The following is a 27681-nucleotide window of genomic DNA, read 5'->3' as shown; positions in this document are numbered from 1 at the left end:
CTGCTAGCATATGGAAGTCTGTGACGCCCAGTTACTTCTTGTCTACTTAATTCCCAACAGGCCTTGTATGTTCATTTAGTACTCTTATCTGCACTGTTTCCATTAACCTTAGCCCCAAAGGTTAAATTTAACAATTTCATCCTTGAATATATAGGCATTTCTCCAGTTGTTACCTGCAGCACACACAATGGAGTCGTAGTGCTCCCACCACATGTGATTCACAGATTGTGTGCTTGTATCAGCTCTAATATTTTTAAGTGTTCCTTTAGAAGCTGAATTAAATACTTGACATCCATAATCTATAACTGGTCTTATTAGTGCTCTATACAGCATCAACAAATGTTCTATTCTGCATCCCAATTGTTCCCAGCAATGCTTTTAAACAGATTCATTCTATCTTTACATTTAGTCTTTATAGTATCGATTTGACCCCTCCAGGTTAGTTGGTTATCAAGCATAACTCCTAAGAATGTCAAATTTTGAACTCCTTGTATTTCTCCTGTATGGAGATATAAGTTCCATTTCCTCCCAATTTTCCTTTTTTGTGAAGATCATTCCCTTTGTTTTGGCAAGTGAGAACTTAAATCTCCAAGTATCTCTCCATTCTGAAATCCCCCTGAGCACCTCATCTGTTCTCTACGCAGCTATCTTAAGTTTTCTATGTTTGTCCCATATAGCACAGTCATCTAAAATAGAGTAATACCTATTCCTGCCCATATACTCTCCAAGAGATTGTTAATCATAATGTTAAAGAGAGTTGGGCTGATAACACTCACCTGTGGAATGTCATTAGTAAATTTATAAATATTCAGCAAAGCTGCCCCACCCTGACTTGTATGATTCTATCACCTAAGAAATCTCCTATACACCTTTCTTTCTCTTGTTCCAGTTTCGGCTAGTTTATACAGCAAGCCTTCCCTCCATAGTATGCCATACACTTTTTCTATGTCCAAAAAGACAGCTATCATAAACTCTGTTCCTCATAGATTTTTTGTATTTCTGTTTCTAATCTTCTTATATGATCAACTGTGCATCTTCCTTTCCTGAAACCACTTTGTACACAGTTTATAATTTCATTTTTTTCTAGGTATGATACTAATCTCTCATTTATCAGTCTTTCCATAATTTTGCCCACAAACTATATGAGGGCAATAAGTTTATATGCATCAGGTGTTGTGTGTAATTTGCCAAGTTTTCCTATAGATATAACCACTGCTTGCTTCTATTCTGCTGGTAGTATTCCTTCACCCCATACATTATTATATAATTTCAGATTCTTAAACGCCCTTCTGGTAGGTGGTTAAGCATTGTATTACATATACTATCTTTATCTGAGGTTGTATTTTCACTTTTGTCTGTAGCTTTTTTGAGTTCCTGTATGCTGAAATTTTCATTTAGGACTTAATCTTTATATTCTACCCAGCCATGTAAGAGCTCACAATTTTCTTCAGCAAACATTCTTTTTTGTTCACAAAACTCTTTACTTTGATTTTGCATCACTACTAACTTTTTTGGAACTCTTTTGCTAAACTGTCTGCTTTTCCTAAGTTAGAACTTGCAACTTTATCATTTACTATGAGACCAGGTATAAATTTGTTTTTACTCTGTATCCCATTCATTCTTTTAACTTGTGTATATATCTCTGAAACCTTGGAATCTTTGTTCATTTCCCACAATACTTTCTCCAACTCTTTCTTTGCCTTTTTAATACACCTTTGTGCTTTACATCTTTTATAGTTCATTAAGTCCTGCCTTGTCATTGTACTTTTGCTTTGTATGCCTTATTTATTTCTTTTTATTGCTGCATTTATAATCTTAATTCCCCCATGTAACTGGATTTCTGAGTTTGTAGCAATTTAATGTTTTACATATAGCTAGGTTGGGCACTGCTACAACACTCTTTATTATATTATCATGAAATTCCTCTAGCGTGTCACTTATACAATTGGTACTTAGATACTCAGCACACTTACTTTTAAAGAGTCCCCAGTTTCCTTTTCTAAGGCTCCAGGTAGGAATTCCTTCAGTGTTTTCAACATTACTTTGGCTTTAATATGTAATTAGCATAGGGAAGTGATCACTTCTTTGTAGATTTCCCAGCTGCAGTTACTTGCTATCTTGCTTGTTGCAATTCCTAGATCTAAACATAAAAGGGTTCCATCCACCAAATAAAACCTAATAGGTGCTCCAGTATTGAGCAATGCCAGGTTATGCATCTCAATGAACTATTCCATGCATTTGCCATTATCATCAGTCTCCTGCTTTCCCATAATTCATTGTGGCTAATAAGGTCTCCATAATTAATATATGGGCCTTTGAGCCCTTTGCTAACTCTTCCAATTCTAAATTGTCTAGTTTTGCACACAGGTTGTAAAGTTTATAGATTTGTATAAAGGTGCCATTATTCTGCAGAGGAAACTCAACAGTATTGTACCCAAAACGTAAGTTCTGTATATCTATGTCAACATAACCAAGACATTCCTCCTCTGATTTTTCTTTCACATATGATTACATCATATCCTGGAAGTCTAAACATAAGTTTTGTCACTAACCATATTTCTTGTACATGTCAGGTTTGTTTTCCATTTCAAAAATAGTTTTCTTTAATTCCTGACCATGTGTTATTAGACTATGTTCCAGCAAAAAATGTTAGAATCATGTTGTTTAAACTACATTATTACCTACCACCTACTGAGGAACAGGAAGAGTATCTTTGGATACAAACTGGCTAACCTAGTGAGGCGGGCTTTAAACTAGTTTTAGTGGGGGCACTATGCAAAAGCCCACAGGTAAATCAAAAACATGAAGACCTGGTTGACGGTTCAGAATCTGAAGGAAACATGGGACAAAGGAGAGACAAGAGGGAACACAGAGGGGAAATCAAATCAGTATCTTAGATGTCTGTATACTAATGCAAGAAGTATGGAGAACAAACAGGAAGAACTAGAAATGCTAGTGAATAATCACAACTATGGCATAGCTAGAATCTCAGAGACTTGCTCAGGAAGGATAGGCAGGGAAGAAAGGGAGGAGGCATTGCCTTGTATATCAAAGATGTATACGCTTGAAATGAGGTTTAGATATAAATAGGAGACAAACTTGTTGAAAAGTCTCTGGGTACTGGTAAAGGGGTAAAAAACAAGGGTGATGTCATGGTAGGGGTCTACTATCGACCACCTAACCAGGAAGAAGGAGTGGCTATGGCTTTTTTTAAAACAACTAACAGAATCATCCAAAGCACAGGACTTGCTGGTGATGGGGAACTTCAACTACGTAGACATCTGTTGGGAAAATAACAGCAGGGCACAGATTATCCAACAAATTCTTGGAATACATTGGAGATAAATTTTTATTTCAGAAGTTGGGGAAATGAAGTAGGGGCAAGGCTGTTCTGGATTTGATTTTAGCAAATAGGGCAGAACTGGTTGAGAATTTGAAGGTGGAAGGCAGCTTGGGTGAAAGTGATCATGAAATAATAGCATTCATGATTCTAAGGAATGGTAAGAGGGAAAACAGCAGAATAAAGATTGCATTTTAAGAAGACAGACTTTAGCAAACTCAGGAAGCTGATAGGTAAGATTCATGGGAAATAGGTCTAAGGGGAAAAACAGTTTGAAAGAGTTGGTAGTTTTTCAAAGAGACATTATTAAGGGCACAAATAAAAACCATCTCACTGCATAGGAAAGAGGAAGTATGGCAAGAGATCACCCTGGCTTAACCAGGAGATCTTCAATTATCTGAAATTCAAAAAAGAGTCCTACCAAAAAGTAAAAAGTAGGTAAAATTACAAACGATGAATATTAAAAAACAACACAAGTATGTAGGGGCAAAATTAGAAAGGCCAAGGTACAAAATGAGATTAAACTAGCTAGGGACATATGATAAAGGGTAACAAGAAAACATTATACAAATACTTTAGAAGTAAGAGGAAGACCAAGGACAGGGTAGATCCATTACTCAATGCGGGGAAGACAATAACTGAACATGTAGAAATGGCAGAAATGCTAAATGCCCTTTTTGTTTCAGTTTTCACCCAAAAAAAGTTAGTAGCAATCGGGCATCTAATATAATGAACGCCAGTGAAAAGGAGGTAAGATCTGAGGTTAAAATAGGGAAAGAATGTGTTAAAAATTACTTAGACAATTTAGATGTCTTCAAGTCAGTGGGGCCTGATGAAATACATCCTAGAATATGCTAGGAGCTGACTGAGGAGATATCTGAGCCATTAGCGATTATCTTCAAAAACTCATGGAAGATGGGAGAGATGCCAAAGGATTGGAAGAGGGCAAATATAGTGCCAATCTATAAAAAGTGGAATAAGGACAACCCAGGGAATTACAGAAATTTGAAACACCTATAAGATAATAAGGTGATATGTAACAGTCAACATGGATTTGTCAAGAACAAATCATGTCAAACCAACCTAATAGTTTTATTTGACAGGGTAACATGCCTTGTGTATAGAAGGAAGTGGTAGATGTAGCATATCTTGACTTTAGTAAGACTTTTGATACTGTCTCACATGACCTTCTCAAAAACAAACTAGGGAAAATATAGCCTACATGGAGCAAAACCAATCCCAGAGCGTAGTTATCAATGCTTCACAGTCAAACTGGAAAGGCATATTGAATGGGGTCTCAAAGGGATCCGCCTAGGTCTGGTTCAGTTCAATATCTTCATCAATGATTTAGATAATGGTGTAGAGAGTACACTTATCAAGTTTGCAGATAATGCCAAGCTGGGAGGGGTTATGAGTGCTTTGGAGGACTGAATTAAAATTCAAAATGATCTGGGCAAACTGGAGAAATGGTCTGAAGTAAATAGGATGAAATTCAATAAGGACAAATGCAAAGTACTCCACTTAGGAAGGAACAGTCAGTGGCACACATACAAAATGGGAAATGACTGCCTAGGAAAGAGTACTATAGAGAGGGATCTGAGAGGTCATAGTGGATCACAAGCTAAATATGAGTCAACAGTGAAACACATTTGCAAAAAAACCCAAACATCATTCTGTGATGTATTAGCAGGAATGTTGTAAGCAAGACATGAGAAGTTATTCTTCCGCTCTACTCTATGCCGATTAGGCCTCAGCCTGAGTATTGTGTCCAGTTCTGGGTGCAACATTTCAGGAAAAATGTGGACAAATTGGAGAATGTTCAGAGAAGAGCAACAAAAATGATTAAAGGTCTAGAAAACATGACCTATATAGGGAGATTGAAAAAACTGGGTTTGTTTAGTCTGAAGAAGAGACGACTGAGAGGGGACATGATACATAAAAGGTTGTTACAAGAAAGAAGGAGAAAATTTGTTCTCCTTAATCTCTCAGGATAGGATGGGAAGCAATGGTCTTAAATTGCAGCAAGAGCGATTTAGGTTGGACATTAGGAAAAACTTCCTGTCGGGGTGGTTAAGCACTGGAATAAATTGTCTAGGGAGATTGTGGAATCTCCATCATTGGACATTTTTAAGCGCAGGTTAGACAAACACCGGTTAGGAATAGTTATTATTAGTCCTGCCTTGAGTTCAGGGGACTGAACTAGATGACCTATTGAGATCCCTTCCAGTCCTATACTTCTGTGATTCAAAATGGCATGAATGTGATTTATCGAGTGATTGCCTATATGAAAATATTTTTCTGACACTTTGGGTTTTTTTATTCTTTAGTCTTTTCCTCTGTCTGTAAAGTGCAATTTATCACTTATATCATAAATGCTATACATTTCTCTTTGTTTACAAACAGTACATCTTCATCTATTCCCCTTAAATTATCTTTCCTGCCCTGAACTGCATGTTATTTTACCAGTAGCTCTTTTCCCTCAAGGGCATTTTCCTCCTTCTCCACGTTCCACTGTGAATATGTTTTTGGTTGCTTTTGCATAGGATATTTTATGGATAGTTTTAGTTTTCTCGATCTATCTTTCTTGTTCTGCTGCCACTAGGCCATCAATTAATTGCAGTTAATCCCTGCAATTAACTGAAAGCAAAATTAACATGGCAGAGGGCCTGGAGCAGCACCAGCCCGCAGCTTTCCTTCCCAAATGGGAGAGAGGCTGGAGAAGCCCCAACCCACAGCTTCCCAGGTGGCGGAGGGGTTGGAGCCGCCCCAGCCCACAACTTCCTAGGCGGTTGTCCTTATTCCCAAGAGGAGCTAGAGCCCCATGCCCCGACAAGGGCTGAAGCCCCAAGCAGGGCTGAAGCCCTGAGCCCCCAGAGCTGAGCCTATATTTGAAAATATAGAACTCCACCAAAAAAAATTATATAAATGGTATTTTAATATTAACAGTGCAATTAATCGTGATTACTTTTTTTAATTGCTTGACAGGCCTAGCTGCCACAAACCTTTTGTATACTGCACTGTGCATATCCCCCCAATTGTTGCATTTTATTTCTCTTCCTTCCATTCTGTTCTCATACAAGTGTTCTCCTCCACATTTACCACATCTCATTTTCCCCTTACAGACAGCCACCGCATGCCCAAATCTTTGACATATATAACATCTCAAAGGAGCTGGGATATATGGTTTAACTCAGAAGAGTGGATATCCTATGTTAATTCTATTGGGTAGAGTTCTACCTTGGACAGCTGTGGATGGTGTGTGTTCTCCCCCTCTCCTGCTAATCAGTTGCTCAACAAACAGCAATTGGTCCTCATTTATACCCCTTTTAATTTCATCCTCAATAATGCCTACTGAAAGTCCATACATTACCCCTCTTGCTTCTGTCATAGGCAGCTAGCAAATTAGTTTATTTTCCCTGAAATTGTAGTTTAAAGAAGTTTCTCGGCCTGTTCCTGTGTGTACATTCTACTACTAAATGTCCACCTTGCATTGTTTTAGCTCTCAATATACCTCCAATACTTCGCTTAATCCACTGTTTTCAAGAGATTAACATCTCCCATCTTTACATTTTCTGCTAGTGATTTGATAATTGAGATGTTAATCCTTTTCCTTACTCTTTTTTCCATCCCTGTCTGCTCCCTCTTCTTCAGATACAGATATTTCTGTTCTTTTTTCTTCTTCCTAATCTGAAGCCATTCCTCATCCTTTGCTTCTTCTCCCTCAGTTTCCAACGTAGCTTCCAGCCGTTCCCTCTCAGCCTGTATTTCCAGCTTTGTTCAGCCAGCCAACCCAAGCCCAGCTCTCAGCCTCTCCTAGTCTACACAGCCAGCCTGCAGCCCTGCAAACAGCCACCTCAAGCCCAGCCAGCAGCCCAACTAGCCCCCCCCCTTTTTTTTTTTTTCCTTTTTCTCTCTCTATGGCGAAGCAGACAACTAAATAGTCTATAGCCGCCACCGTCTCTAATTCCTCAGTACATAGCGGTTTAGATCCTCTCACTCTGCCCTGTGTCTTTCAGGTAATGTCTGAGCATCTTTTTAATAGGACTCCATTTCCCCGATGTTTTTACTAAATCCATCATGTAATTTTTTTTAACCTTAAGACATTTGAATGCCTCAAAAAACTTTTCCCTTTCTTTATCAAAGCCCTGACATACCCACAAAAAGTGATCAATTGTTTCTTCCACTTTACAGAAATCACATAGTCCATCTTTGTGTCTTTTTATTCAAAAAAGATTTTTGTTTAAGCCACAATGGCCAGTTAGAACTCTAAACGAAGATACACCATTTAGTCCTATCCAAGTCCTGAAGTGTCGAAATCCTCCACTCTAGGGCACAATTCAAAAAATCTTCTTCCTCTTTTTTCATTCATCCAAATTTTTTGCCATTCCTTGTTAAAATTTTTCTGTTCTAGGCTTTTGAATTCCTGTTTACTCCAGGGTATTTCTATGTCAATCCTTCCACTTCTTACAGCATTTTTAGCTGCTTTGTCCACCATTTCATTCCCTATTATCCCACTGTGCGCTGGGATCCAAGTTAATGCTACATGTGTCCCCATCTGTACTAACTCTCATATTAGATATATATCTTCATTGATTATATCACTTCTGCATACCGAGACACCCGTTTTTATTGCCATAAGTCCTGAGATTGAATCCGAAAAAATGACCGCTGCTACTGGATGTCCATCCCAGATCTAATTTAATGCTAGTATTATTGCTACTAGTTCAGCTGTCATGTCAGCTACATAGTCAGATATTCCTTTAGATGTACTAATGCCCAATTTTGTTATATAATATGCTGTCTCTACTCTTCCTGTTTTTTTCTTTTTTGGACCTATCCGTACATATTTGACAAAACCAACTCTACTTTTCATACATATACTGGTACACTTAATCTTTAATACTTACTGTCTCTTTTTTACCATTAACTGTAGAAAAGTAAATCTAAATCCACATTTGGACCTGCAACTTTCCATCATAGCTAATTTTCCAATGACTAAAAGTTTTGACTTCATTCAGCTTTTCCTTGTCTTTCAACACCAGCATCCACACACTAAGGGTACTTCTACACTACCCACCGGATCGGCGGATAGTGATCGATCTATCAGGGATCGATTTATTGTGTCTAGCGTAGATGCGATAAAAGCAATCCCCGATCGCTCTGCCGTCGACTCCAGAACTCCACTGCGGCGAGAGGTGGAAGCGGAGTCAATGGGGGAGTGGCAGCAGTTGACTCGCCGCCGTCCTCACAGCCAGGTAAATCAACCTAAGATACGCCAACTTCAGCTACGCTATTTGTGTAGCTGAAGTTGCGTATCTTAGGTCGACCCCCCCCTCCCTAGTGTAGAGTTCTAATGTCATGTGCAATATTTCATCTATTGAATTCCCAGCAGTCCTCATCAATTTGTTTGGTACTTGCATCGTTGCAGTTCCAATTAACTTTGGCCCAGAGTTAGATCCAGTACTTTCATTCATAGTGTAACTGGCGTTTCACTAGAAGCTATCTGAAGCACACATGTAGGTGTTTTAATATATGCACCTCACACAATTTGTAGTGCCTGTAGCTCCCTTTCTGCTGCAAACTGCCTGGCTTTATACTGTACTTTAGCCACCTTCTCCCTCAACAGGACTTTGAGGCATTAGTCATTTTCAATCAAGCCAAACTCTCCACCAGGTGCAGCCTATGAAATTAATTGGCCTTGTCTGTGCCACCTTAACCCCTTCAGGCTTAGTATGGGGGTGAACACCCCATCACAACGCTACATAAATATGATTGGTTTGATGGAAACATTCAAACAAACTCCTTGAGAGACATTCTTCGCAGAGATGTGCTTGTTTCTCATAACTTTTTTAGAAGGGGACTGAAAAGATTTTTTTAAAGCAAATGCCTTAGAAATATGTGTTCAAAATTCATAGATTCATAGATTATAGGACTGGAAGGGACCTCGAGAGGTCATCGAGTCCAGTCCCCTGCCCGCATGGCAGGACCAAATACTGTCTAGACCATCCCTGATAGATATTTATCTAACCTACTCTTAAATATCTCCAGAGACGGAGATTCCACAACCTCCCTAGGCAATTTGTTCCAGTGTTTAACCACCCTGACAGTTAGGAACTTTTTCCTAATGTCCAACCTAGACCTCCCTTGCTGCAGTTTAAACCCATTGTTTCTGGTTCTATCCTTAGAGGCTAAGGTGAACAAGTTCTCTCCCTCCTCCTTATGACACCCTATTAGATACCTGAAAACTGCTATCATGTCCCCTCTCAGTCTTCTCTTTTCCAAACTAAACAAACCCAGTTCTTTCAGCCTTCCTTCATAGGTCATGTTCTCAAGACCTTTAATCATTCTTGTTGCTCTTCTTTGGACCCTTTCCAATTTCTCCACATCTTTTTTAAAATGCGGCGCCCAGAACTGGACACAATACTCCAGCTGAGGCCTAACCAGAGCAGAGTAGAGCGGAAGAAGGACTTCTCGTGTCTTGCTCACAACACACCTGTTAATGCATCCCAGAATCATGTTTGCTTTTTTTGCAACAGCATCACACTGTTGACTCATATTTAGCTTGTGGTCCACTATAACCCCTAGATCCCTTTCTGCCGTACTCCTTCCTAGACAGTCTTTTCCCATTCTGTATGTGTGAAATTGATTTTTCCTTCCTAAGTGGAGCACTTTGCATTTGTCTTTGTTAAACTTCATCCTGTTTACCTCAGCCCATTTCTCCAATTTGTCCAGATCATTTTGAATTATGACCCTGTCCTCCAAAGTAGTTGCAATCCCTCCCAGTTTGGTATCATCCGCAAACTTAATAAGCGTACTTTCTATGCCAATATCTAAGTCGTTGATGAAGATATTGAACAGAGCCGGTCCCAAAACAGACCCCTGCGGAACCCCACTCGTTACGCCTTTCCAGCAGGATTGGGAACCATTAATAACAACTCTCTGAGTACGGTTATCCAGCCAGTTATGCACCCACCTTATAGTAGCCCCATCTAATTTGTATTTGCCTAGTTTATCGATAAGAATATCATGCGAGACCGTATCAAATGCCTTACTAAAGTCTAGGTATACCACATCCACCGCTTCACCCTTATCCACAAGGCTCGTTATCCTATCAAAGAAAGCTATCAGATTGGTTTGACATGATTTGTTCTTCACAAATCCATGCTGGCTGTTCCCTATCACCTTACCACCTTCCAAGTGTTTGCAGATGATTTCCTTAATTACTTGCTCCATTATCTTCCCTGGCACAGAAGTTAAACTAACTGGTCTGTAGTTACCTGGGTTGTTTTTATTTCCCTTTTTATAGATGGGCACTATATTTGCCCTTTTCCAGTCTTCTGGAATCTCTCCCGTCTCCCATGACTTTCCAAAGATAATAGCTAGAGGCTCAGATACCTCCTCTATTAGCTCCTTGAGTATTCTAGGATGCATTTCATCAGGCCCGGGTGACTTGCAGGCATCTAACTTTTCTAAGTGATTTTTAACTTGTTCTTTTTTTATTTTATCCGCTAAACCTACCCCCTTCCCATTAGCATTCACTATGTTAGGCATTCCTTCAGACTTCTCGGTGAAGACCGAAACAAAGAAGTCATTAAGCATCTCTGCCATTTCCAAGTTTCCTGTTACTGTTTCTCCCTCTTCACTAAGCAGTGGGCCTACCCTGTCTTTGGTCTTCCTCTTGCTTCTAATGTATTGATAAAAAGTCTTCTTGTTTCCTTTTATTCCCGTAGCTAGTTTGAGCTCATTTTGTGCCTTTGCCTTTCTAATCTTGCCCCTGCATTCCTGTATATATATTTAAATGGTCTGCATAGCAAGGGGAAAGGGACATGTGGCACATTTGGAACTTAAAGCATACCCTTTTCTCTTTCCTATTGATTTTTAAAGTCCAGACGCACCGTAGATCACCACTCCCACACATAAGTCACCCAATCCCACACTAACCTCTTGGATCTGGTCTTCTCTAGGGAAAAAAAGCATGTTCTTAACTTGGGTTAGCTAACACATGGCAACTTATACAAGGTAAAATCCTAGGGATGCCAAGGCAGCTTTTAATGTTAGCACATTAGCAGATCTATATAAACCCTAGGTTCCCACATAGTCTTTATCTTGACCTGCTAATATGTGTGAAGACTACAAACTGCCTGGTCATCACTAGGATTTCACCTCATATTAGTTATCACATGTTTGCTAACATGAGTTAACAACATGCTTTTTGTTTTTTTCCTAATGAAGATACATCTTTATGGAGACATAGAAGCTCCATAGGAGTAAGCTAAGTGCCATAATATTACAATATTTCATGGTTTTCAAATGTATTTTTACCTAGAAAATCCTATGGGCTATAAAATACAAAGATTAAAACAGTTAGAAAAATGTGCACTATTGTTAAAATTGGGGCTTACATTCTCTCCACCGGTGCTTTCCAGATTCCTGCAGGATTCAGGGGGTAAATCTGATTTAATACAGAATATAAGGCAGTAAGCTACAGTAGCTTAGGTCTTCACAAGCTTGCAAAAGAAAAAAACACACATTAGAAAAGTGCTGACTTTCCTTTTTGCCGTGCTTATGTGCGGCAGTCAGCACTGATTTCGAAAGCTGTTTGATTTTTTTTTTAATAGCCTTTGGGGTCACAGTTAATCAAGTCCAAGCAGCCAACTCTCTGCTGTAGTGATTTTCCTATAAATAAAATTTGACAGGGAGAAATCAAATACCTTTGAAATCAACAGTAGAGTATTTAGACAAGTTGTCTCGAACTGAGGACTGACTCCAGCCTTGTAAATCATTGCCAAATATCACACAGCTTGACGGCCTAATCCTCTGAATAGATATCTAATACTGTGTAAATCTGTGTCAGGAGGACAGCAGCACCTGTGATGTATTTCAGGATGACATTTGTGGCACTCTAGAGAAACTGGTAACCCGTTCTGAGCTGAAACCTGGTCTTATAGGATTTGAACAATGGACCTTTTGCCTTGAGCAGAGGTGGACCTATGGCCCATAAATCTGGGACTGAGGAAAGAAGAGAATAAAGCACATGTGGAGGAGGGGCACCATTTCAGATTGGGGTGGGGGGGGGCAACTTTAACCATGATTCCTGGAGCTACCTAGGTACTTGAAAACGCTAGGTTTTTTGGCAGATAACTTAGCAATTAGCTGACAGGAGCCCTGTATCTAATTCCTTTATAAAAGAAAAAAAATTAAGTAAATATTAGACCCATTCAGCTCTAATAACATGTTCTGACATCTTGCGCCAAGTCACTTAACGGACACTGGTTAGATTTAAAATTTTAATGTATATTCTTACTTTATTACTAACTCTGTGGAGAGAGAGACCCCGTCAGGACTCCTGGGAGGAGAGCAGGGTCTAGTAGGTTACAGCGTGGAGCAGATACACCTGGGTTCTATATAAGAACATCAGAATGGCCATACTGGGTAAGACCAATGGTCCGTCTAGCCCAGTATCCTGTCTTCCAACAGTGGCCAATGCCAGCTGCTTCAGAGGGAATGAACAGAACAGGCAATCATCAAGTTGTCCTGTTGCCCACTCCCAGCTTCTGGCAAACAGAGGCGAGGGACATGCAGAACATGGTGTTGGATCCCTGTCCACTCTGGCTAATAGCTATTGCTGGACTTAAACCTCCATTAACTTATCTAGTTCTTATTGGAACCCTGTTATAGTTTTGGCGTTCACAACATCCCTGGCAAAGAGTTACACATGTTGACTGTGAAAAAATGCTTTCTTTTGTTTGTTTTAAATTTGCTGCCTATTAATTTCATTGGGTAACCCCTAGTTCTTGTGATATGTAAAGGAGTACATAATATTTCCTTATTCAATTTTTCTACACCTTTCATGATTTATAGACCTCTATCATATCCCTCCTCAGTCATGTCTTTTCCAAGCTGAAAAGTCCCAGTCTTTTTAATCTCTCCTCATACAGAAGATGTTCTATACCCCTAATCATTTCTTTTGCCCTTCTCTGTACCTTTTCCAAATCCAATGTATCTTTTTGAGATAGGGTGACCAAATCTGCAAGCACTATTCAATATGTTGGCATACCATGGATTTATATAGAGACAATATGATATTATCCTTTTATTATCTTTCCCTTTCTTAATGATTCCCAATATTCTATTTGTTTTTTTAATTGCCACTGCTCATTGAGCAGATGTTTTCAGAGAACTATCCACAGTGACTCCAGTATCTCTTTATTGATGGGTTCAGCTAATTTAGACCCCATCGTTTTGTATGTACAGTTGGAATTATATTTTGCCATGTGCATTACTTTGTTTTTATCAACATTGAATTTCTTCTGCCATTGTGTTGCCCAGTCACCCTTTGTAACTCTTCCCAGTATCTCTATCTTGAGTAATTTTGTATCATCTGCAAATTTTACCACTTCAGTGCCTACCCCTTTTCCCAGATCATTTATGAATATGTTGAATATATACACCTCTACCTCAATATAACGCTGTCCTTGGGAGCCAAAAAATTTTACCGCGTTATAGGTGAAACCGCGTTATATTGAACTTGCTTTGATCCGCTGGAGTGCGCAGCCCTGCGCGCGCCTCGCCCCCCCCCCCCCCCCCCGAGCACTGCTTTACTGCGTTATATCGAATTCGTGTTGTATCGGGTTGCATTATATCGGGGTAGAGGTGTACCTCTCTCCATTCTCACCTTTTATTCCTACCCTTTGTTTCCTATCTTTTAACTGAAGTGCCTGGCAGTGCTTTCAGGATCATTAATTTACTTTAATGACAAGCCTTTTGTTATCTTAATCACCCTGCCTCTGTTTATAAACAAACTCCCTGCCCCAAAGGCTGTGCTGCTCACAGCTTCTGAACTCCACATATCACACTCAAGCTGTTGCAGTTAAGAGCTCAGTCTGGAGCTAGGGTGAGTTGATCTCCCCTACAAAACTCGGGGGGGGGGGGGGTGCTAGATCCCTCCCTTGGCCCCGCCCAATGGCACCCCTGATTGTGCGGGAGACCTGAAAACCTTTCGAAAGTTTTTCCTTTAACTCATTCTGGGTAAAGATAACAAAGGGAAAGGATTGTAGCTGCACTGCATTTTAATCCTTTTGTTGTAAAAATGCATTTTTTTAAAAAATGAAAGAGCTGAACTTTTAGCAAGTGCATTGGTAATTTAGTTTCTGTTTTCCATATCATGTCTCAACCTATTCATAATAAGGCACACAGTTCTCTTTTTCGTTCACCTCCCCCACAGGCAAACAACTGTGGAAAGGGAGCTCAAGGACTCTGCAGGACTAGTGCCATTGTCTGGCTATGCCAGACAAAAGAAAGGAGGCACCAGGTGTGGTTTAATTAGGCTGCAACTTATTCTCTTAAAATATCCGGGAGTACCTGGCAACAATTTGTACAGTACAGGAAGGAGGAGGGTCACCTCCCTGCTATACCAGATGTATAGGGTTACCATCTGTCTGGGTTTCCCCGGACATGTCCGGCTTTTTCAGCTTTAAATTAGGGTTACCATATCTCATAAATAAAAAAAGAGGACCCTCCACGGGCCATGGCCCCGCCCATTTCCCCACCCCTAGCCCTGCCCCAACTCCGCCCCTTCCCCCACCCTAACTCCACCCCCTCCTCCCTCCCACTCCCAGCCAGGGGGAAAGGGCTGCCCCAGTGCTACCAGCATCATGGTTTCCCGGGCAGCTCCCAGACCCTGCGCCCCCAGCCGGCACTTCCCCAGCGCAGCTGGTGCCCGGGAGGGGAAGCGCCCAACCGGGGGCACAGGGTCTGGAGGCTGCCCAGCAAACCGTGAAGCCGGTAGCGCTCGGGCTTTGGGCAGCCCCTATGCCTCCGGACCCTGCGCCCCCAGCCGGGCACTTCCCCTCCCGGGCTCTGGCGGCTCTGCGTAACTTACACTGTATAAGTTACACAGAGCCGAAGAGGAGCAGAGCCTCCGCAGCTGGAGGCTCTGCTCCTCTTAGGCTCTGTTTAAGAGCCGGGCTGCCCCAGCGCTACCGGCTTTGGGCAGCCCCCGTGCCTCCGGACCCTGCGCCGCCGGAGCCTGGGAGGGGAAGTGCCCGGCTGGGGGCGCAGGGTCCGGAGGCAAGGGGGCTGCCCGAAGCCGGTAGCTCTCGGGCAGCCCGGTTCTTAAACAGAGCCTCCAGCGGCTGGGGCTCTGTGTAACTGACACTGTGTCAGTTACACAGAGCCCCTGCGGCTGGAGGCTTTTCTCCTCTTTGGCTCTGTGTAACTGACACTGGGTCAGTTACACAGAGCCCTGGGGGCTGGAGGCTTTGCTCCTCTTTGGCTCTGTGTAACTGACACAGTGTCAGTTACACAGAGCCCCGGCGGCTGGAGGCTCCAGCCGCCCCTGCTCTGTTTAAGAGCCGGGCTGCCCAAGCGCTACCGGCTTCGGGCAGCCCCATGCCTCCAGACCCTGTGCCCCCAGCCGGGCACTTCCCCTCCCGGGCTCCGGCGGCGCAGGGTCTCCAGGCACGGGGCTGCCCGAAGCCGGTAGCTCTCGGGCAGCCCGGCTCTTAAACAGAGCCTCCAGCGGCTGGGGCTCTGTGTAACTGACACTGTGTCAGTTACACACAGCCCCGGCGGCTGGAGGCTCCAGTCCCCGCGGCTCTATTTAAGAGCCGGGCTGCCCGAGCGCTACCGGCTTCGGGCAGCCCCGTGCCTCCAGACCCTGCGCCCCCAGCCGGGCACTTCCCCTCCTGGGCTCCGGCGGCGCAGGGTCTCCAGGCACGGGGCTGCCCGAAGCCGGTAGCGTTCAGGCAGCCGGGCTCTTAAACAGAGCCGCCATTTTCCCGGACATGTTCCGCTTTTTGGCAATTCCCCCCGGACGGGGGTTTGACTGCCGAAAAGCCGGACATGTCCGGGAAAAAGAGGACGTATGGTAACCCTATTTAAATGGCCGTCCGGGGGGGGATTTCTAATAAAGTAGAAATGTCCGGGATTTCCCCCTTCCCCTCATACAGAGTGCGGCGTGGCTGATTGGACAGCTGGGCCTGATTGAAAGCCGCTCGGAGCCACTGGGGCCTCTAGCACCCAGAGTCCCTCCCCCTCCCCCACTACCACCTCCCCCACAGAGCAGCGCCACAGTGTTTGGCTGCACGTGGAGCTCGCAGCTCTCCCTCGGCCTGGGGGGGGGGGCAGGCAAGGGACAGGGAATGGGGGGATTACATTGGTCGGGGATTCTGGGGGGGGCTGTTGGGAGAAGGGGGTGTAGAGAGCGGTTGGGGCAGTCAGGGGACAGGGAGCAGGGAGACTTAGATAGGGGGTGGAGTCCTGGGGGCAGTTAGGGTGGGGGGGTTCTCAGGAGAGGGCAGTCAGGAGACAGGTAGGGGGATTCTGAGGGGGGCGGGAAGTGGGAGGGGCGGGGCTAGGGCGGCACCCCGTGTCCTCTTTTTTGATTGTTGAAATATGGTAACCCTACAGATGTAGGAGTCCCAAACCTCTTCCTCAACTCCTTTAAAGGGTGCTAGGAAAAGGAGGGGGGGTCGCTTCCCCTTGTACGAGATGTAGGGGCCCCAAAACCCCTTTACTCAGCTCTCTTAAGGAATGATTTCCTTCCAAGCCTTTTCCAATCCATGTTATCTGATACCTGAATTCCTCCCATACCGAGTACCTGCACTGGACATCCACAACAAGTTTTATGTAGTAAGTTGCGACATTATAACCTAACCCTCTTACTCCACCCCACTGGGTCTCAAACCAGCTGTTGGAAAGATGACCCCACACACACACACCTTGGTCAATCTGTCAGTGAGGGAAAAATTCCTTCCCAGTCCTCCCGCACCCCCCAAGGAAAAGAGCAACTAGCATAATGTCCACACCAGGTCAAGGGGGAATCCGGTCCTTTTGCCATATTCAGGGTGGGTGTATGCTGCCACCTTGATCCTCATAAAGAGGCCTCTGCGGTGTTGCATGGGGTATAAATATCCTCCCACTCTTCCAATAAGCAGGAAGGGCAGTGCAGTTACTTTCTCCTGACCTGGGAACAACTGCTTCCTGCCCTTCCTGTCCATCCCTGTAAACATTCCCCTTTCTTCCCACCCATTGTAAGAAATTCTTAAAGGAGCAACACCCCTTTTCTCCCATCTAACTGGACAAAAAAAAAAACCCTTGCATGAAGCTTGTGGTGGACACATTCTCAGTATTCAATTTTCCAAAGGGGGTAGGAGCAGAAATATGTCCAGACACCTTCAGAAATTCCTACTGGGGCAGTACACCTCACAGGGCTATGTGTCTATGCTGTAGTGGAGTCCTTAGTGTACAGGGAATACCTCAGTAATGCCAATCATGTTACAATGTTGTGAGTCAGCAATTGAAAAGCTATTTTATATATGCACGCAGCACGTGCCCAATACTATGGGCTGAATCCTACAATCCTTTCTCCTTAGTTGGGCACCATTCCCATTGAAGTCAATGGGTGGAGTGAATAAGGACAGCAGAATTTGACTCTATGTTAATGCAATATCAATGCCCAGATTTTAACCACAAATTTCAAGAAACTCAGAGTGAAAGGCAAACGAATATTAAATGAACATTTACAGTGCTACACATGAGCATGAGAGAGTGTGAAAATGAGAGACTACTTGGTGATGTAGTGCACTGTGGTTATAAAGGTTTCAGCAACCCCAGTTTTGGTTGGCTACATTAATAATGAATGGTGAAGACCAAGGGTCAGCAACCTTTAAGAAGTGATGTGCCGAGTCTTCATTTATTCACTCTGATTTAAAGTTTTGCGTGCCAGTAATACATTTTAACGTTTTTGGAAGGTCTCTTTCTATAAGTCTATAATATATAACTAAACTATTGTTGTATGTAAAGTAAATAAGGTTTTTTAAACGTTTAAGAAGCTTCATTTAAAATTAAATTAAAATGCAGAGCCCCCTGGAGCAGTGGCCAGGACCCGGGCAGTGTGAGTGCCACTGAAAATCAGCCCCCATGCCGCCTTCGGCACACGTGCCATAGATTGCCTACCCCTGGTGAAGACAATACCAGGCTAGACAGAGCATCCCAAATGAGTGTCAGTAAAAGCTTTATACCACACTAATTCTAATTCAATTCAGAAATGTTATAGAGAGTTTTAAATGTTTTAGTAATACTATTTTTCATAGGCCCTCCACCTGTAAAAGCCAGGCTGCCATAGTTAATCATTAATTCCAAGTGAGCAAGCCTTAGAAAGGGAGAGAAAAATATGACTAATTAATATATGGAACCTATAAAAATTATCTACTTAAACCTAGCCTATGTCTGATCTATCTACCTATTAAGCTTTTATACCATGCTTATCACCATGGTAGAGAAGCATTTATTATCCGTCTTCCTTCCACTCCAGCCACGGGAGCTGAATCAGTGAGGTGAGTTTGCCTATTGCACCATATTAAAGTGTGTATCAGTGGCTAGTGCTCGGTGCTGTACACCAATGCTTCTTCCAGTGCAGCTGTGCTGATTTATGCCAGCTGAGAATCTGACCCATTGTGTCTGCTCCTGGCACTATTGACTCCAGGAGCTGCTACCCAACTGCTGGCTGTGTCTAAAAGGTGCAATAGAACCATTAATTTATAAAAAATTAAAACTTTGAGTGCATTGTACAAAGATGTTTAGAGATGATTACTGTCTGCTCAGCCTTGTGTATTCAAATGACTAAGCTTATAGGAATAGGGATGGCCCAGGGGTTAGAATGCTAGCCTGGGACTTAGACGATATGGGTTCAATTTCCTGCTCCATCACAGACCTCCTGCATGATGTGTTTCTGGTCCCCTCTGTAAAATGGGGGTAATGGCATTTCCCTCCATTACAGGGGGCTGGTGAAGATAAACACATTCAAGACTGGAAAACACTCAGATGTTACAGTAATGGGGGGCCATATAAGCACCTTAGATAGACAGGAACGAAGGATTTGTCAAGGTGAGCAATGCATATATTAAGGTAGTCAGTCAGATCTCAATTCCTGGCAATAGAAAAGGTTGTAAAGATGGAACAAAAATTAATCTGTGTATTTTCCTCTTGAAAGTCAGAGAGATGCTTACAGTGTATGGGAGTAGCTTCCTTTTTCACTCCCCAGACAGTAAGAATTCAGGCTGTGAATATCATCTGTGGCTGTAAAACCCATTTACTTCGTGTTTGTTCATTTGACCAGTAATCTCAAATTCCATTCAATCTGCACAGATTTCAGTTGTTTGCCTGATAGCAACAACTCTTGACTATGACCAGCTGGGCGCTATGAAATCTCTCAGAACACTGAGGGCATTGCGGCCCCTCCGAGCCCTGTCCAGATTTGAGAGCATAAGGGTAAGGGTATCTTTTAGTGTCTATCAAGTATGAGCACTTTTAATGCTGAGCACCTTCTAACTTTCCTTACAGGAAAATAACATAGAATCTTCTCTTTTAGGTGCTGTGTGGGGATCCAGATAACGGTGACAATGGAAAGAGTCACACAAATTATATACATAATTCTTTTAAAGAGTCCAGTGGCAGGTTAAGGGGAGATTTTTTTAAATTGGTATTTAGGATTGATAATTCAGTCGACCATGGCAATCTTAAAATCTTCTACCGATTTAATAAATCATTGGCTCTTGCAGGATCTTAAAGTGATTAATTGGGAGAGCACTAAATTGTAGCATTTACATGATTTAATAATACTTCTAATGATAGATACACACACACCTCTGTCAGCTATAAACTAATTAGAATGTTGCCGCCACAGAATAGTATTTTTATAATTGTAATCTCCCCTTTTTCTGACCAAAAAGGTCCTGTTGACATTACTAGGCACCTGTGTGCTTTGCTAGAAGGAAATAGACTCTATTTCTATGAGTTTACATTAAATTGGAACAAAGGCTTTATATTCTGAAGGCATCATGGAAAGAATTGTGTATATATCTGGATGTTAAAACTTCTTTTCTTTTTGCATTGATCTAATTCGATATCTTCCATTTAGGGTATTTCGTCATTGTCCCGCTAACAGGTTTTTTCTTTTCAGGAAGGAACGGCAGAAGAGAAGTAAAATGGTAGGATTGTGCTAATAGCTTGGACTTTTGCTTTATGTCTCCATTCAGGTCTCTTTAATAAGCCTCATAGCTAACTCACTTGGATACTCCGAAATGGGTCCTATTAAATCCCTTAGGACTCTCCGAGCTTTGAGACCATTAAGAGCATTGTCACGATTTGAAGGGATGAGGGTAAGAGTAAACAAAGCAACCATCGAAGCCCATCTGTGTGAACATCAAGCATGTAAAAGGGCCATATTTCTTTGGTTTTGTTTTCATTATGACTGCAAAGGAAATGAATGATAATGCTGTGTGGGGAAAAAAACACCTCCATTGTATTGATTGCATTAGTATAGCTGCAGTTTTTACTCTCTGGTGGATTTCATGATAAGCTAATCCCGCTGCATAATTTGTCATACTATGTTTTAAAAACAACTTTTTGGCTGAGGTAACATCTGGCTAACAATTGTCTCTTTAATTATGAGGCACATCAGGGAAAATAATTTTGCTACAGGTTTACTCCTGCTTCCAAATTTTATTAAAATTAGAATCAATCACAAAGTTGTTGAGGACTTTTTAACTAATAAAGAAAGTGAACATTAGAGGCACACTATGTATAGAAAACAAATGAGCAAATTCACAAAAACTCTCCTCTAAAGTATTTGAATTTTAATATAGAATGCCAGGATTAGCATTGTAAGCATGTGACTTGTGTTCATTGTTCTATCTTGCATGTTTATCCTCTCCCATTTGCATTTTCTTGAATGTATGGCTGTATCCACCAGTATCATACATATTTATTTGTGCTTGATTAGCATAGCAAGTATGTTTAAGTATCTGGAGTTGGGCTTTGTTCTTTAAACTATTTTTATCATGCATGACTATCAAATGACGATAGCTGCATTCTGTACCAGTCAAAGGTACCACTAATACTGTAGATCACAAGGCAAAACAAAACAAATCTCTGTATGGCACAACCTGTAACATTTGGGAGTATATAAGGTACCAACTTAAGCACCACTTCCAAGATTTCTGATTCTGATATATGTAAAATTACATCTGTCCTATCTGGAGACACCAAATCCCTAAACTATGTCAAGGAAAATGGTACGGTGTTAATAATAAAATCAATTTGGAATATGGCGTCTTTTGCCTCTAGATCACAAGTTCAAATTCAATACAAGTCACTAGCAATCAAAAGTCTATACAGTCCATGTGCAACAAGTTGGTGGTTTCAGCTGAAGTCCTAGTGGCCCAGTTTCCATATCATAATCATGCCATAGTAAGACAGCCAGAGGACTGAATGAGCCTAGAAATTGAGCTAACCCTATAAGTAGTTAAGTACATTGGTGGAGCAGTGTGGGGCATCCAAATTTGAACTGTTTTGGTTCAAAACACTGCATTCTTCTTAGTGAACCCAAACAATATCATATTTTAAAGAGTATTCACACACAAAACAGTGCATAGGCTTAAGCTGCCAGATCCCCAGCTGGTGCAGCTCTACTAAAGGTAATAGAACTACTTCTGTTTACACCAGCTGAGGATCTGGCCCCATATTTTTATGAAGTGTGGGTTGTGCCATATATCCAGCTTCACCTACTACAGGCCACATTGCTTTACCACATTCAGGAGCCCTAGCAGGAAATATGGTGCAACTGAGAGGGACAAAGATCTGATCTAGACTCATAGTTGCACCAGTTTAGCTAAAGGTGTGATTTGTGCGTGGACATCTTAAATTGATTTAGACCTGACTTACATTGGTTTAGCTTAAGTTGGTAAATATACAAGCTCAATCAAAACCCATATAGCCAGTTTTAAAGCATTATAAGAATATCCATACATAAGTTTGTATCGGTTTAACTAAATGGTTGTTAAACCTAGCAACTTCTGTGTGTAATCCAAGTCCAAAGTATGGGGCATTTGAGAGGCTGAAAAACTGAGAGAGTCGAGAAACACTGAAGGAAGGTTGGGTGGGATGTTTACTGAGAGCTGGAGAAGAAGTTGGTTTGCTGTAAACCTGCAGGAGAAGACCATTTTCTATTACATCAGTCCCAGAAATGCTGTTCCTAAAATGCCCCTATTCAGGGGTATCCCAGGTTTTTTGACACAAAGTTCTTGTCCTCCCTACCCCGTAGATATAGTTGAAATGTGTACAGTCTTTGTGCCTCCTTTTTCTGAGCTATCAGAGGTACTGAATTAGCTTGTAAACTATGATAAAGTATCATTGAGACTACGTTCCACTGGAAAATCAAATTATTATATTTTTAGCATGTCTAACCATACTTACCATGGCTAGTGACAGTAAGACCTTTCATTATTAGGAACTCATATGCTCCAGAATGCACAAGGAAAATTACCAGAGGAGAGAGATATTAAATAATGTTAATGTTGAGACGCAAACACATAGAGTAAGGAGATGATAATAGTTTGTGTTTGTGTAGTGCCTTCAGTTAAGGAGCTCAAAGTACTTTGCAGAACTAAGATGTAAGCAAGAAAATTCTCATAGGGTGCTTCACTAAACTATATTGTGCCTAGGCTTTGAAGTCAATTGGTCCTGACTAAAAGATAGAGAGGTAGACAGGTGATTTGGGGCCAGTGAATTAGAGGCATTGATGGGTTTGGAGGGGTGGTGTCTGCAGGGTCCCACCCACACAAGGGCTCCAAGATTGCATGGCAAACGGACCTGTCATGACTAGACTTCAGAGTGGCCAGGCCCCATGCCCTCCACATCCCATTTCTTCCTGTCTGGCAATGGGCTGAGTTCCAGTGCAGGCAGAAGAAATCCTCAGCTTGAACCAGCCCAACAGAGGGTTCTAGAAGTTAGGAGAGAACTACTTTCCAGCTATCCAAAGAGAAACCCTGTGGAGGCGGCCTCCCACAGGGAAACTGCGGCAGAGCCTTCGGCTGGTGCCTAGGGGTAGCCTAATGGTGCATGCACAGCTGCCAAACCCTGCTGACAAAAACTGTCTAACTGATAGATCTCAAAAAGTAATTGTAAATGGGCAATTGTTATCCAGTGATGTAATGTTTCTAGTGTGGTCTCAGGGATCTGTTCTTGACCCAAATCTATTCGATATCATTATCAATGACCTGGAAGAAAATATAAAATCATTGCTGGTAAAGCTTGCTTATGGTACAAAAATTAATATAGTGGTCAGTAATGTTAAGGATAGATCAACTATACAGAGCGATCAAATGGGAAACTGGGCTCACTTGAACAACATTCATTTTAATACAGCCAAATACTGCATACATCTAGGAACAAAGAAAATAGGGCACCCTTGTACTATGGGGAACTGTATCCTGAAAAACAGAAGTTGAGAAGGGCTTAGGGGTCATAGTGAATAATCCACTGAACATGAGCTTCCCATGTGATGTGATGGCTAACAGAGCTAATGTGATTCTCTGAAGATAAGCAAGGGAATATCAAGTAGGAGTAGGGAGGTGATATTACCTCTTAATAGAGCATAAATGAAGCCATTACTGAAATACTGACATTCTGGCATCCACATTTAAAAAGGGACATTGAAAAATTGACAAGGGTTGGAAAAGAACTACAAGAATGATTCAAGGTCTGAAAAATCTGCCTTACAGGGAGGGATTTAAGAAGTTCAATCTATTTAGCTTATCCAGAAGAAGGTTTAAAAGGTGACTTGATCACAATGTATAAGTACTGACATGGGGAGAAGAGTTCTAATAGCAGAGGGCTATTAATCTAGCAGACAAAGGCATATTGAGATTCAATGGATAGAAGCTCAAACTCATCAAATTCAAACTAGAAATAAGGCACACATTTCTAACACTGAGAATAATTAAACAGTGGGACAATTTACCTAACAGTGTGGTGGCTTCTGCATCACTTGAAATCTTTAAATCGAGATTGGATGCCTTGCTAAAAGATATGACCCTAGATCAACCAAAAGATATGGGCTTGATGTCAGAATTACTGGGTGACCTTTTCTATGGCCAGTACTACACAGAAGATCAGACTAAATGTTCACAATGGTCCTTTCAAGCCTTAACATCTATTGGGCAGATCATCAGCTGGTGTAATTGTCCATGAAGTCAGTAGAGCGATGACAATTTACGCAAACTGAGGATCTGCCCCATTATGAATCGGTGAAAGGAAATGTTGAAGATTTAGAGCAGTGGTTCTCAAACTGTGGTTCAGAACCCCATTTTAATGGGGTCGCCAGAGCTGGCTTAGACTTCCTGGAGCCCAGAGCTGAAGCCGAAGCCTGAGGGTTTCGTCCCTGTGTGTTGGGACTCAGGTTACAGGCCCCCTGCCTGGGGCTGAAGCCCTGGGGCTTCAGCTTTGGCCCCCTCCTCTCCCCGCCTGGGGCAGTGGGGCTCAGGTGGGCTCAGGGTTTGGTCCCCTCTCCTGGGGTTGTGTAGTAATTTCTATTGTCAGAAGGAGGTTGCAGTGCAATTAAGTTTGATAACTCCTGATTTAGAGCACCTCCAGATGCCAAGTAGGGCATTGGGTGGCAAAAGGCTACCCTTAACAGAAGTTATGGGGAAGGAGGTTTCAAACATGGCAATAAGATATTAATGGGAATTCAGTGTCATAAAATCATCTCTTATAGATGATTGTACTGTATATGTTATTTCTAGACATAACACAAATTTGGTCCTTTCTTTTGCAATGTTTGCGTCTCAACTTTAACATAAATTCTTAATAGTTTCATCTGTTTACATATTCAAATCCTTAATCAGCTGTCACTTGCACTGATGTAAATTAGGAGTAGCTCCTTTTAAACAAGTGGCATTATGTTGGTGTAAAATCAGGATAAGTCAGAGGAGAATTAGGCCCTTCATTAATAATTCATTCAAAGAGGTGTTACATGATTTGCTTCAAGTCTTGTATCATATTTTGTTATCTACACTCCACTGAACATAATTCAGCACAAGGAAAAAAGGAGGATGCATGCATGACCATCATTTGTATTGTCTAACTTGCATGATTGTGTTCTGTTCCTATGCATGATCATTTGCACTGTAATCTCTCTATCTCTAACAGCCATAATGTTTTTGTCTCTGTCACACATAGTGTAGTTGCAGTAGTTTGGGGCCAACATGGTTGGACATTGAACAAAAACATCACATTAAAGAGCAAATGAAAATTATTAAGATATCTATTTGGGCAGTATTCTAATGATCATTTGCTTTGTAAATTATTTTGCATCTTGGCTTCCAAAATAAAAATTGGGTTAAAACTATAAAGTTAAGAATGCACTAAATCTAAAAGTGAAAGATAAAATTAGCAAAAGGGACAGTAGTTGTAAAAAGTCTGCATATGGCAAAAATAGGTAGTCGGTCTTGCAAAAGATTTGCTCCTTTCAGAAATGTGCAAAATATAGTTCCAGGACTTGAAAGAGTTATGTAATTGTTAGGGCTGTCAATTAATTGCAGTTAACTCACACGATTAACTCAAAAAACTTAATCGTGATTAAAAAAATTAATCGCGATTAATCACAATTTTAATCACACTGTTAAACAATAAAATACCAATTGAAATTTATTAAATATTTTGGATGTTTTTCTACATTTTCATATATATTGTATTCTGCGTTGCAATTGAAATCAAAGTGTATATTATTTTTTATTACAAATATTTGCACTGTAAAAAGGATAAACAAAAGAATTAGTGTTTTTCAATTCACCTCATACAAGTACTGGAGTGCAATCTCTTTATCGTGAAAGTGCAACTTATAAATGTAGAATTTTTTTTGTTACATAACTGCACTCAAAAACAAAACAATGTAAAACTTCAGAGCCTACGAGTGCACTCAGTGCTACTTCTTGTTTAGCCAATCGCTAAGACAAACAAGTTTGTTTACATTTACAGGAGATAATGCTACCGTCTTCTTATTTACAATGTCACCAGAAAGTGAGAACAGGCATTTGCATGGCACTTTTGTAGCTGGCATTGCAAGGTATTTACATGCCAGATATGTTAAACATTCGTATGCTCCTTCATGCTTCAGCCACCATTCCAGAGGACAGGCTTCCATACTGATGATGCTCGTTAAAAAAATGTATTAATTAAATTTGTGACTGAACTCCTTGGGGGAAAATTGTATGTCCCCAGCTCTGTTTTACCCGCATTCTGCCATATATTTCATGTTATAGCAGTCTCGGATGATGACCCAGCACATGTTGTTCATTTTAAGAACACTTTCACTGCAGATTTGACAAAACGCAAAGAAGGTACCAATGTGAGATTTCTAAAGATAGTTACAGCACTCGACCCAAGGTTTAAAAATCTGAAGTGCCTTCCAAAATCTGAGAGGGATGAGGTGTGCAGCATGCTTTCAGAAGTCTTAAAAGAGCATCATTACGATGCAAAAACCACAGAACCTGAACCACCAAAAAAGAAAATCAACCTTCTGCTGGTGGTATCTGACTCAGATAATGAAAATGAACATGCATCGGCCCGCACTGCTTTGGATTGTTATCGAGTAGAACCCGTCATCAGCATGGACGCATGTCCCCTAGAATGGTGGTTGAAGCATGAAGGGACATATGAATCTTTAGCACATCTGGCATGTAAATATCTTGCGATGCCGGCTACAACAGTGCCATGAGAACACCTGTTCTCACTTTCAGGTGACATTGTAAACAAGAAGCGGGCAGCATTATTGCCTGCAAATGTAAACAAACGTATTTGTCTGAGCGATTGGCTGAACAAGAAGTAGGACTGAGTGGACTTGCAGGCTCTTAAATTTTGCATTGTTTTATTTTTGAATGCAGTTTTTTGTAAATAATTCTACATTTGTAAGGTCAACTTTCATGATAAAGAGATTGCACTACAGTACTTGTACTTGTAGGTGAATTGAAAAATGCTGCTACTTTTGTTTTTTTACAGTGCAAATACTTGTAATCAAAAATAAATATAAAATGAGCCCTGTACACTTTGTATTCTGTGTTGTAATTGAAATCAATATATTTGAAAATGTAGAAAACATCCAAAAATATTTAAATAAATGGTATTCTATTATTAACTGTGCAATTAATCGCGATTAATTTTTTTAATCGCTTGACAGCCCTAGTAATTGTGTATTTTCTTCAGTGTACCAGAATAAACTGCCTGTTCTAAATGTGTAAAATCATTTTACTGTGCTCTTTTATCCTTTCCAGAACCACAAAAGTAATGGTGAAATGAATTTGATATTATTGGCTTGTCAGAAAATTGGGCACTAATATGATAGAAAACAACTGACATTTTCCATAACCAGATTCACAATTTAATAAAATTTCATTTTTGCAGATCGATATCACTTTGTCTCAGTTTCAGAAATGTGAACTGAGAAGGGGAAAGGCTTAGTGTCTGCATATCAGATTCTAATCTTGAAAGCATGAAATAAACAA

General features: G+C 41.2%; 1 protein-coding gene across 1 annotated transcript in view; it reads left to right on the top strand.

Moving 5' to 3' along the window:
• The window catches only part of LOC128833201 (sodium channel protein type 5 subunit alpha-like), a 327478-nt gene that overhangs the window by 273494 nt on the left and 26303 nt on the right, over positions 1-27681 (top strand). Inside the window, exons 22-23 of the mRNA XM_054021226.1 lie at positions 19490-19612; positions 20380-20502. Of these exons, the coding sequence (XP_053877201.1) occupies positions 19490-19612; positions 20380-20502 (246 nt within the window). The remainder of the gene's footprint in view (positions 1-19489; positions 19613-20379; positions 20503-27681) is intronic.

This window comes from Malaclemys terrapin, chromosome 2, assembly GCF_027887155.1.
Source record: "Malaclemys terrapin pileata isolate rMalTer1 chromosome 2, rMalTer1.hap1, whole genome shotgun sequence".
Classification (NCBI taxonomy): Eukaryota; Metazoa; Chordata; order Testudines; family Emydidae; genus Malaclemys; species Malaclemys terrapin.
Note: the sequence above shows the minus strand (reverse complement) of the source record. Positions and strands in the feature narration are given on the sequence as shown.